Source organism: Cebus imitator, unplaced genomic scaffold (assembly GCF_001604975.1).
Source record: "Cebus imitator isolate Cc_AM_T3 unplaced genomic scaffold, Cebus_imitator-1.0 Scaffold377, whole genome shotgun sequence".
Taxonomy (NCBI): domain Eukaryota; kingdom Metazoa; phylum Chordata; class Mammalia; order Primates; family Cebidae; genus Cebus; species Cebus imitator.
Window position 1 is genome coordinate 1,727,444 of NW_016107692.1, and position 12,364 is coordinate 1,739,807.

The 12,364-nt window shown below is 34.9% G+C and overlaps 1 protein-coding gene across 3 annotated transcripts in view; it reads left to right on the forward strand.

Moving 5' to 3' along the window:
* The window catches only part of ADGRB3 (adhesion G protein-coupled receptor B3), a 756,499-nt gene that overhangs the window by 392,948 nt on the left and 351,187 nt on the right, over positions 1 to 12,364 (forward strand). For all 3 annotated transcript variants that reach the window (XM_017507539.2, XM_017507537.2, XM_017507538.2), the window contains one exon: positions 11,801 to 11,950. In XM_017507539.2, the coding sequence (XP_017363028.1) occupies positions 11,801 to 11,950 (150 nt within the window). The remainder of the gene's footprint in view (positions 1 to 11,800; positions 11,951 to 12,364) is intronic.

Here is a 12,364-nt window from a genome sequence, read left to right on the forward strand (position 1 = left end):
GTCATGGTGGTTTGCTGCATCCATCCCCCCATCACCTGCATTAGGTATTTCTCCTAATGCTATCCCTCCCCAATCTCCCCACTGCTATCCCTCCCCTAACCCGACCATCCCCCAACAGACCCCAGTGTGTGATGTTCCCCTCCCTGTGTCCATGTGTTCTCATTGTTCAACACCCATTTATGAGTGAGAACATGTGGTGTTTGATTTTCTGTTCTTGTGTCAGTTTGCTGAGAATGATGGTTTCCAGATTCATCCGTGTTACGGAAAAGGACATGAACTCATCCTTTTATATGACTCCATAGTATTCCATGGTGTATATGTGCCACATTTTCTTTGTCTAACATTGATGGGCATTTGGGTTGGTTCCAAGTCTTTGCTATAGTAAACAGTGTTTCAATGAACATACATGTGCATGTGTCTTTGTAATAGAACGATTTATAATCTTTTGGGTATATACCCAGTAATGGGATTGCTGGGTCAAATGGAATTTCTATTTCTAGATCCTTGAGGAATTATCACACTGTCTTCCACCATGGTTGAACTAATTTACACTCCCATCAATGGTGTAAAAGTATTCCTGTTTCTCCACATCCTCTGCATCATCTATTGTCTCCAGATTTTTTTTTTTTTTTTTTTTGAGACGGAGTTTCGCTCTTGTTACCCAGGCTGGAGTGCAATGGCGCGATCTCGGCTCACCGCGACCTCCGCCTCCTGGGTTCAGGCAATTCTCCTGCCTCAGCCTCCTGAGTAGCTGGGATTATAGGCCACCATGCCCAGCTAATTTTTTGTATTTTTAGTAGAGTCAGGGTTTCACCATGTTGACCAGGATGGTCTCGATCTCTTGACCTCGTGATCCACCCACCTCGGCCTCCCAAAGTGCTGGGATTACAGGCTTGAGCCACCGCGCCCGGCCAATCTCCAGATTTTTTAATCATCACCATTCTAAATGGTGTGAGATGGTATCTCAATGTGGTTTTGATTTGCATTTCTCTAATGACCAGTGATGATAAGCATTTTTTCATATGTTTCTTGGCCACTTAAATGTCTTCTTTGAGAAGTGTCTGTTCATATTGTTTGCCCACTTTTTGATGGGGTTGTTTTTTTTTTTTTCTTGTAAATTTGTTTTAGTTCTTTGTAGATTCTAGATATTAGCCCTTTGTCAGATAGGTAGATTGCAAAAATTTTTTCCCATTCTTATGGTTGCCAGTTTACTCTAATGATTGTTTCTTTTGCTGTGCAGAAACTCTTAAGTTTAATTAGATCCCATTTGTCTGTTTTGGCTTTTGTTGCCATTGCTTTTGGTGTTTTAGTAATGAAGTCCTTGCCTATGCCTATGTCCTGAATGGTATTGCCTAGGTTTTCTTCTAGGGTTTTATGGTGTTATGTCTTATGTTTAAATTTTTTATCCATCTGGAGTTAATTTTTGTATAAGGTGTAAGGAAGGGGTCTAGTTTCAGCTTTCTGCACATGGCTAGCCAGTTTTGCCAACACCACTTATTAAACAGGGAACCCTTTCCCCATTGCCTGTTTTCATGAGGTTTGTCAAAGATCAGATGGTTGTAGATGTGTGGCATTACTTGCAAGGTCTCTCTCTGTTCTGTTTCATTGGTCTATATCTCTGTTTTGCTACCAATACCATGCTGTTTTTATTACTGTAGCCTTGTAGTATAGTCTGAAGTCAGGTAGTGTGATGCCTCCAGGTTTGTTCTTTTTGCTTTGGATTGTCTTGGCTATATGGGCTCTTTTTTGGTTCCATATGAAGTTTAAGGTGGTTTTCTCCATTTCTGTAAAGGAGGTCCATGGTAGCTTAATGGTAATAGCATTGAATCTATAAATTATTTCAGGCAATATGGCCATTTTCACGATATTGATTCTTTCTGACCATAAGCATGGAATGTTTTTCCATCGGTGTCAACTCTTATTTCCTTGAGCAGTGGTTTGTAGTTCTCCTTGAAGAAATCCTTTGTTAGTTGTATTACTAGGTATTTTATTCTCTTTGTAGCAATTCTGAATGGGAGTTAGCTCAGGATTTTACTCTCTGTTTGTCTGTTATTTGTGTATAGTAATGCTTATGATTTTTGCACATTGATTTTGTATCCTAGACTTTGCTGAAGTTGCCTATCGTCTTAAAGAGATTTTGAGCTGAGATGATGGTGTCTTCTAAATATACAATCATGTTGTCTGTAAATAGAGAAAATTTGACTTCCTCTTTTCCTAATTGAATACCCTTTATTTCTTTTTCTTGCCTGATTGCTCTGGCTAGAACTTCCAATACTATGTTCAATAGGAATGGTGAGAGAAGACACCCTTGTCTAATGCTAGTTTTCAAAGGGAATGTTTCCAGTTTTTGCCTGTTCAGTATGATATTGGCTGTGGGTTTGTCCTAATAGCTTTTATTATTTTGAGATATTTTCCATCAATACCTAGTTTATTGAGAATTTTTAGTATAAAGAGCTGTTAAATTTTGGTGAAGGTCTTCTCTGCATCTGTTGAGATAATCATATGGTTTATGTCTTTGGTTCTGTTTATCTGATGAATTACATTTATAGATTTGCATGTGTTGAACTAGCCTTGCATCCCCAGGATGAAGCCTACTTGATCATGATGGATAAGCTTTTTGATGTGCTGTTGCATTTGGTTTGCCAATATTTTATTGAAGATTTTTCCATTGATGTTCATCATGGATATTGGCCTGAAATTTTCTTTTTTAGTTGTGTCTTGGCCAAGTTTTTGTATCAGAATAATGTTGCTCTCATAAAATGAGTTAAGGAGTATTCCCTCTTTTTGTATTGTGTGGAATCATTTCAGAAGGAGAGGTACCAGCTCTTCTTTGTATGTCTGGTAGAATTCAGCTGTGAACCCGTCTGATCCTGGACTTTTTTAGGTTGATAGGCTATTAATTGTGCCTCAATTTCAGCCCTTGTTATTGGTCTATTTAGGGATTCAACTCCTTCCTGGTTTAGGCTTGGGACTGTGTAAGTGTCCAGGAATTTGTCCATTTCTTCTGGATTTATTATTTATGCACATAGAGTTGTTTGTAGTAATCTCTGATAGTAGTTTATATTTCTGTGAAATTGGTGGTGGTATCTCCTTTATCATTTTTTATTGCATCTATTTGATTCTTCTCTCTTTTCTTTTTTTTAGTCTAACTAGTGGTCTATCTATTTTGCTGATCTTTTCAAAAAACCAGCTCCTGAATTTAATGATTTTTTGAAGGATTTTTTTGTGTCTCTATCTCCTTCAATTCTGCTCTAATCTTAGTTTTTTCTTGTCTTCGGCTAGCTTCCAAATTTGTTTGACCTTGCTCCTCTATCTAGTTCTTTTAATAGTGATGATAGGGTGTTGAATTTAGGCTTTTCCTCACTTCTCATGTGGGCATTTATTGCTATAAATTTCCCTCTAGAAACTGCTTTAAATGTGTCCCAAAGATTCTGTGTCTTCATTCTCATTGGTTTCCAAGAACATCTTCATTTCTGCCTTCATTTCATTATTTATCCAGTAGTCATTCAGGAGCAGGTTGTTCCGTTTCCATGTAGCTGTGTGGTTTTGAGTGGGTTTCTTAATCCTGAGTTCTAATTTTATTGCACTGTGATCTGAGAGACTGGTTGTTATGATTTCCATTATTTTGCATTTGCTAAGGAGTGATTTACTTCCAATTATGTGGTCAGTTTTAGAGTAAGTGCGATGTGGTGCTGAGAAGAATGTATATTCTGTGGATTTGGGGTGGAGAGTTCTGTAGATGTCTATCAGCTCCACTTGGTCCAGATCTGAGTTCAAATCCTGGATATCCTTGTTAATTTTCTATCTCATTGATCTGTCTAATATTCACAGTGGAGTGTTAAAGTCTCCCACTATTATTGTGTAGGGGTCTAAGTCTCTTTCTAGGTCATTAAGAATTTGCTTTATGTGTCTGGGTGCTCCTGTATTGGTTGCATATATATTTAGGATAGTTAGCTCTTCATGTTGCATTGATCCCTTTATCATTATGTAATGTGATTCTTCTTATTATCATACATTTGTGCAATAGAATCCTGTCTTCATTACTTTTCCCACTCTATATACCAGGTTTTTGTCTTTCTTTCTCTTTCTTTTTCTTTTTTTCCTTCCTTCCTTTCTTCTTTCTCTTTTTCTTTCTTTATTCCTTCCTTCCCTCCTTCCTTTCTTCCTTCCTTTTCTTCCTCCTTCCCTCTTTCTTTCGTCTTTCTTTCTTTCACAAATTACTCCATTTTGATTCAAATAACTTTCACAATATGTGAGTGAATGGATGCGGCTGCATGCCAAAAAAACTTACAAGAGTTGTATCTATGGCTCTAGATGTACCCTGTACATAAACATTAGTAAATGCTGGGAAGGGAAGTAGGAGTGGCCTGAGAGGAAGCTGAGGGTATCCTCAATGGAGATTACTGAAGTCTGGCAGAGAGACCTTGAGCAGAAAGCAGAAACGTGCCCCACTGCCCAGGAATGCCCAGGCTTTGAACTGACTAATGGACAAAAAAGAAGAAAGAAAGAAAAACACACATACACACACACACACACACACACACACACACACACACTCCAGAGTTTGAAGTTGACGAGTCACAAATAATTTACAAGTTTATTTTCCATTTTGATGCTGAAAAGGAAAATGCAAAATAGCTAATTATTTAAAGTTTCTATATATACATTTTAGTAATGTATTATATACAAATATATATGTAATACATTATTTAAAAGAATATATATATAAAATACATTATTTAAAACAAGTTGAAAAAGGAACCCGTGAAATACTACATAGTTACTTCCTTGACTGCCCTTTTAGTTTGTCTACTTTTGAGCATCAAAGAATCATGCTTTTTCTCTTTAAAAAATAATTATAAACTCCTAAGGTGAAGAATTTTTCCCATCTAAATCTCTGTGTGAAGACACTTCTGGGACTTGGAGATCTTAACCTATGTCATGGTGACAGTGGAGATGGAGCTGTTAGAACTCTTTCAGGCACTGTGGTTCTTACTGATGGCTTCCTAGCTGCTTTGTTTCCAGGGAAGTGATGGCTACCTGTTACTCTCCAGCAATCCTATTCTTTTTCTATTCCTGAACATTCTAATCCCAGCCTTTTGGGAAAGAATAATAGATGAGGAAAGTGGGGTTCAGAAGGCAACAAATACAAATGTCTGTATAAATAACTGAATGTTTCTTATAGGCCACTGTTGCAAAATCCTGAAATATGATTTTTCATAGAAATGCTACAACACAAAAATTGTGCTAGGCAAATTAAACTGAGCCTATATTTATTTCCCCTTTTGGTAATTACCACTCTTTACTGGTATCTAGTTTTGATCTCCTGACTCACAAGTGAGAATTTTGTTTTCTCAAATGAAATCATTATGTCTGTCTTTTATACATAGTAGAAAATATTACAATGAGGCAAAATAAATTTGCTATCAATTTGATACATAAAATCACATTGCACCACACAGTGCAGAATCACAGTGTACTTCCTCATTTGTAAAATGAGCATCTTGATAATAATGATAAGGATGTCAATAATAAAGATACCTCGTAGGAACTTTTTTTGGAGGGCCTCACTCTGTAGCCCAGGCTGGAGTGCAGTGGTGCAATCACAGCAGCCTTGACCTCCAGGACACAGGGGATCCACCCACCTCAGACTCCCTAGTAGCTGAGACTACAGGTGTGCACTGCTGTGCCTGACAAATATTTGTTTCTTTATTTTGTACATATGGGGTCTCACTATGTTGCCCAGGCTGGACTTGAATTCCTAGGCTCAAGCAATCCTCCTACCTTGAACTCTGAAAGTGTGGAGATTACAGATGTGAGCCACCATGCTTGGCCGTGATGTTTTAAATGTTAACTAAGTGATATGTTTTGGCTGTGTCTCACCTAAATCTCATTTTGAATTGTAGTTCCCATAATCCCCACATGTCATGGGAGGTGGAGATAATTGTAGCATGGGGGTGGTTTACCTCATCTTGTTCTCGTGATAGCGAATTAATTATCATGAGATATGATAATTTTATAAGGGACTTCCTCCTTGACTAGGCATTTATTTCTCTTTCCTGCTGCCACGTGAAGAAGGATATGTTGGTTTCTCTTTCTGGTATGATTGTTAAGTTTCCTGAGGCTTCCCTGGCCCTGCAGAACTGAGACACAATTAAACCTCTTTCCTTTAAAAATTACCCAGTCTCAGGCAGTTCTTTATTGCAACATGAGAACAGACTAATACACTAAGATATCATGTGTAAAGCATTTGGCCATGTGCTGTGCCAGGAACAGTATCTAGCGCAGAGGAGGCATTTGGTAAATACTTGTTGAATGAAGTAAGAAATGAATGAAGTCATACAAGTGTTCAATAAATGTCAGCTATCCTTCCCTTCCCTACCATATGCCCTTCATATTTTACAAGGTACTTAGCATTGCTATGTAAATATATGTCATGTTTTTTTAAAAAATTGTTAATGCCAAAGCGGTAACACTACATGTAGACTCAGTTCAGACCCTGTATGCTTGCTATGGTTACCCTAACAAAACCATTAGATGCTTTCTCACATGCTGGGGTAATGTATCATTCTCTCCTGACCCTGTATTTTTCTTACAGAATTTCAAAACCAGGCAGGTGACCATTTAGTGATGTTTTCCACAAACAATTTCATTTTGATAATTGCGCAATTTTCTGGTATTGAGGCAAACTTTCATTTGTAAGTTGTTTCCTCTGAATCAACATGAAAAATGATGAAAACGTCAAATATATTGAAAACATCAGTATAAGGCAACAATGAAAAAGACAGTTTTTAGGACAGCCCTTAAACTTCTTTTGTATCCCCTTAAACACTTGTTTATGGTGATAAGGTGCCATTACATGAGTGTTTCCTTTAATCAACTGAATGCTATGGAACTTGAGTTACTGCATTAAGCACTTAGGTCAATGCTTAAATGCAATGCTTTTGAAGTGCTGTTTGCAGTTTGTGGTCTTCACTGCAGTGGAAATACTGAATTTGACATTCATGATGCAGTGATCCTCTCATTCTATTGAGGCAAGATTTTTTTTTAACCTTGCTGATCTTGTGTACCCAAATAAGGCAGCCCCTTTCCTCTGGCAGATTCCATCAGGAAAAAAAAAAATGAAAAGGTGAAGGAAAAAAGAAGATTAAGTAGAAAGGAACCCTTATGTAACTCCCAGGTGATATATTTAAGTACTAAAGGAGGAACTCTATTTATTTTGGGTGCAGTTCCTGACTTTTGTTATATGAATATAATCAACATAAAGTTTTGAATATATAATCTCATGCTTAGGATCACTGAAGAACAACCAAAAAATAATGTATGCTACATAGTCAAATACATTATAATGACATGTAACACACTATGGTGTAGTTCTCTTGGATTTGGTAACTGGAAAACCTGCTCCAATAATAATACACAACAGTGACATAGGACCATTCAAGCACCAAATACTGTTCTAGATGTTCTATTCTCAGCTCTTGATAGTAACTTCTTTACTCCTCAACAGCTCATGAGGTCGATATTATTCTCATGTTACAGAAAAAGACATTGAGGCACAAAGAGGTTAGGCAATTTGCTCAGTCACACAACTTATAAGATGAACATGGAATTTATCTTTCAAATTGAAACTTTTGAGACTGATAGAGGATACTATATATAATTATACAAAGCAGCAGGAATAAACCGGAATGGATCTGTGAAATCTAGGATAAATAGTTACCCTAAAAAAGTCAGGGATGTGAATATTGGATCCAGATCATAAGTCTGTATGAGCTATTCTAGTGACCACTGTTCTCATATTTTGGCCTTTGTACATTTTGCTCATCTTTACAGCCTTCATTCTTCCACTCTTCCTTTCTTGCTCCTAGACTTTTTCTTTCACATGCCTTCCATTCTTGTCTGTAATGTAACTGATGCATCAAATTAACTGACTCCAATTTGTATGTGAAGTCCTCATAATACAAGGATGAATAAGACTGAATCCTCATGCTTTAGGACCTAAATAGAGCCAAAGGGATAAAACTTCATTATTTCTCTCAGGGAAAAGGTGAGAAGTATTATCCTGCTTTGATATATCAAAGGAGTGCTCAGTGGTTACAAAAAAAAAAAAAAACACCTCCCCTGCCCAAAAAAACACACACACACAAAAAAGATCTTGTGCTTTTAAACCCATCCGTAAAATTTCCCTATGCTTTCTGATAAACAAAAATCTATACTGAACCTGAATCCTTTAAAAGTTTGGTCAATAAAAGACATGATGCTCTCAAACAAATTTTATGCTGCCCATCGAAATTCAAAATGAAAGTATTAAAATTGCAGAATGGAAGCGCAACTGGTTTTCCTCTAAGGTTTATCAGTGATGAGTCACCTATTTTTATTGCATAAGAAATCAAATCTAGTGTTGTAATGAAAACATGATACAGTGAATTTAGAATAATTCTTGGAGCGCTCAAGATGTGCCTATTTGTTCAGGGACACTGAGTCCTCTGAGATTTATTTTAAGTACTTTAATATTCTGTTAAGAAGGGCTTATTTTTTTCAATGTTTGAGGAAAGTTGCCCCATCTTCTAAACACCCACAATGACTGGTTTTAATTCAGGAATTGTTACAGAAGCAGCATATGCAGATTAGGCACTTATGCTTTGCATTTGTGTCCCTTTATCAGCATGAGATACGTATTTACTTAGATGTAGTTTAAGGCATTACATCTTAAAATCTTACCTCTTTTGTATTCACTTAACATAGGAGCTTCCTATTTCCCTAAAGATGTTAACTGCATCAAAATGTTACCTGAGTGTTTTGACAGTTAAACTCTGAAGAAGGAAAGGGATTGAAGGTTGGATTGATCTATTGTCTGAAACAGAAACAGGAAAAACAAAGAAGTAAAAGTCATCTATAAACTACCTTTTCTGCATGAAAATAGGTTTTCTCATCGGTTACTCAGGGGTCATAAAGAACCACATTGCTATTTTAGATATCTGCCTGTTTAGGTTAGAGGTAAATATGTGTAACTTTAAATTTCACATTTGTAAAAACATGCATATTGAAAATTTCACAGGTATAATTTGAATCTCATTAGTGTATGAAAGTATATCCTTTTCATAATGGATTTATTGAAATATTCATTCTACTTTAAGAACTATATTGCTAAGAGAGTAGATTTTAAGTGTTCTCACTACATAAAAAATAAAAAGTATATGAGGTAGTGCTTATGCTAATTAGTTCAAATTAACTATTCCACATATATACATATTTTAAAGCAACATGCTGTACATGATAATTATATACAATTTTGACTTGCTAACTAAAAATAAAATGAAATAAAATATCTCAAGAAACAAAGACATATTTCAGGATCTTAGTTACCATCCAGGCAAAAATCTCAAACCACCTAGAATGTACATATAATAATAAAAATCTCCATTACATTCCTACTATAATTAATAAGTATGTGTTTACTTTTGCACACTTCTCATACTGAAAACTATGCAATTTAAAGGATTTATTTCATAAATTAGTGATCCTAATTGATTTTTCCATTTCTTTAGACTGTGTTCAAAAGTACAATCTAATTTATATAATTGTAATTTAACAGCTTATGTACCTCTAATTGAAGAATGAGTATATTTCATAAAGAACCATGCATGCATAACGATATCAATTTATAGATTTATGAATATGGTATTAGACTAGCATTTATTCTGAATAAAGTGATATATAGTTCATACAAAATATTCTTCATCCATTGGTTATGTTTCTATTTGTTTTTTGTTTCTATCTAATATACATAGAGACAGAAAAATTATTATACTGCAGAGTCCAATAGTTTCTTTTATTCTCTTTTATAATAGGAACTAGTTGTATGACAGTGAGAAAACCTTTATTTTTTTTTCAGCAGTTTTTATACCAAAGAAGTGAAATAAATTTTCTCTAAACCCCAAGACAACAAAAGTTAGAGTCAAGGCATATAAAAGTATGTATACTTAATTCTGCACATTGAGTATTGCTTAGAGGACTCAAAAAAAAATGTCCTACTAACTTGCTGACCTGTTCATCTGTATACAGCAGGGATTTGGACCATCTAGAAAAGATGAACTGGCTTATTTATGGACAGCAAAAAGTATATTGTTTTAAAATTTAAAGAAACTATGTTACAGCTGGTATCCCCAAACAGCATTTAACTTCCATAATTTATTTATGTGTTACCCAGTACCCTCTTTCCTTTAGCATTACTTATAAAGTACTTTTTAAAGCTTAGTATGTCAAATTAGAGGAAAAGTGAAATTCCACCCTATGCTGATAATGGATTGAATAATAACCTGAAAGAACTTTAATAGAGTACAATTTCACTAATTTGATATAACCAATTTAATTTGAAACTAAGTTTTGCAGTAATATATTTATACGACTAATATTGTTAAATTCTTTATTTTCATCCTCCCAATTTAAATTACAAATTCCTTTAAATGAAATTCACTTATGTGGACTGTAATAAATTTTTACTTTAGCTTTTCAATTGCAATAGCTTTTACATGTCTGCATCATGGCCAGGCGCAGTGGTTTACGCCTGTAATCCCAGCACTTTGGGAGGCTGAAGCGGGCTGATCACGAGGTCAAGAGATTGAGACCATCCTGACCAACATGGTGAAACCCTGTCTCTACTAAAAATGCAAAAAAATTAACCGGGAGTGGTGGCATGCACCTGTTGTCCCAGCTACTTGGGAGGCTGAGGAATAATCGTTTGAACCCAGGAGGCAGAGGTTGCAGTGAGCCGAGATTGCGCCACTGCACTCCAGCATGGTGACAGAGTAAGACTGTGTCAAAAAAAAAAAAAAAAAATTGTCTGTGTCACGTTTCCATATATGGGACACTTAAACACATGATGTTGAACAACTGTGGACCTATCTAAAAGTTGTACAAATAACACTACATAATTGAAAATGCTTGTAATCTATAAGTGCTGGAGTATTTATCATCACAGTTTTATTATACATTATAAATTTTACATGTATGAATTTTTATATAACTATAAAAATATATTAAAGTATTACTAAACATTATTCATGCATTTTCTGATATACATTATAATATTTATTGGTATTGAAGACACAATTCTCTATATATATGTATATATTTATACACACATTTTTACTTTCAATTTTAGAAGTTTTAAGAATTGTTATTGTTAATCTATTTGATGAATATTTCTACATATTATTTTCATTGTGTAATTCTGACAGTATTGGTACCTTTATTATTTAGGTTCTCACAGTTCTGTCTCCCAAAGTAATATAGCTTTGTTGTACATTTCTTCAGGGTACCCCACCTAATCCATGAAAAATTTGTTCCCAAGACAATGTTCAGATGAAAATGCAGTTAATTTCTTCTTAAGACAAAATTCAAATTTAAATACCAATTGTAATCCATTAGTCATAAGTCTGTTAATAAAAATGTTTTTAAAAAATGCAGTGTGAGTTTCTAAAAATTAGAATGGAGACAAACTATGAACAACCACTGTAGCAGTGCCTGCTGATACGTTCAGAATATCCACTCCATCATTGACCACCATTGTATGCTTCCTGCTGAAAGCAACAAAAACTAAGACTGATAAGTAAAATTCAGCAACCTAATAAAAAATTTTATCTAATAAGAAGACATAGTTATATTTTTGCTCTGAAAAATATAATTTTGACTTGAAATTTTGTTTTGAATATGCTGTAAGATTTAACTTGATCAATATTAATTACACTAAAAAATAAAGCAATTTTAGTTGAAATTATTATTTCTTTTTTAATAGTGGCTAGTATTCAGAAGCTTCCTGCAGCCTCTGTCCTAACAGACATCAACTTTCCAATGAAAGGACGGAAGGGAATGGTTGACTGGGCAAGAAACTCAGAAGATAGGGTAGTAATTCCAAAAAGCATTTTCACTCCAATATCATCAAAAGGTAAATATCTGAAATACTGTGAGCTTGAACAAGACATTTTTGATAAGGTCATTTAATTAGAAATTAGGTATAAATCTTCATACATTATACAGTTTGGAAATAGTCTGTAATCAGTATTTTAAATTAATTTTCTAAATATAGACTACTTTTTCTTGGTTTAAAAGTCTCCGAATTTACTGGAGAAAACAAACTATTACAGTGGCGAAAATATACAAGTGCAAATTATTGACCTGAGCTTGACATAGCCAAGTTTCAGTATTGATGGTTTTATCCCTGTGTAAAGCATGTGGACTCATATTTTACATCTAGGTATTGAAATGTGTTGTATTTTCCATGCAATGTAATTTTTATTTCTGCCTCATTAAAATTTACTTTGGTTTGAAGATACTGTTTTGGCATATGAAAACAAATTTA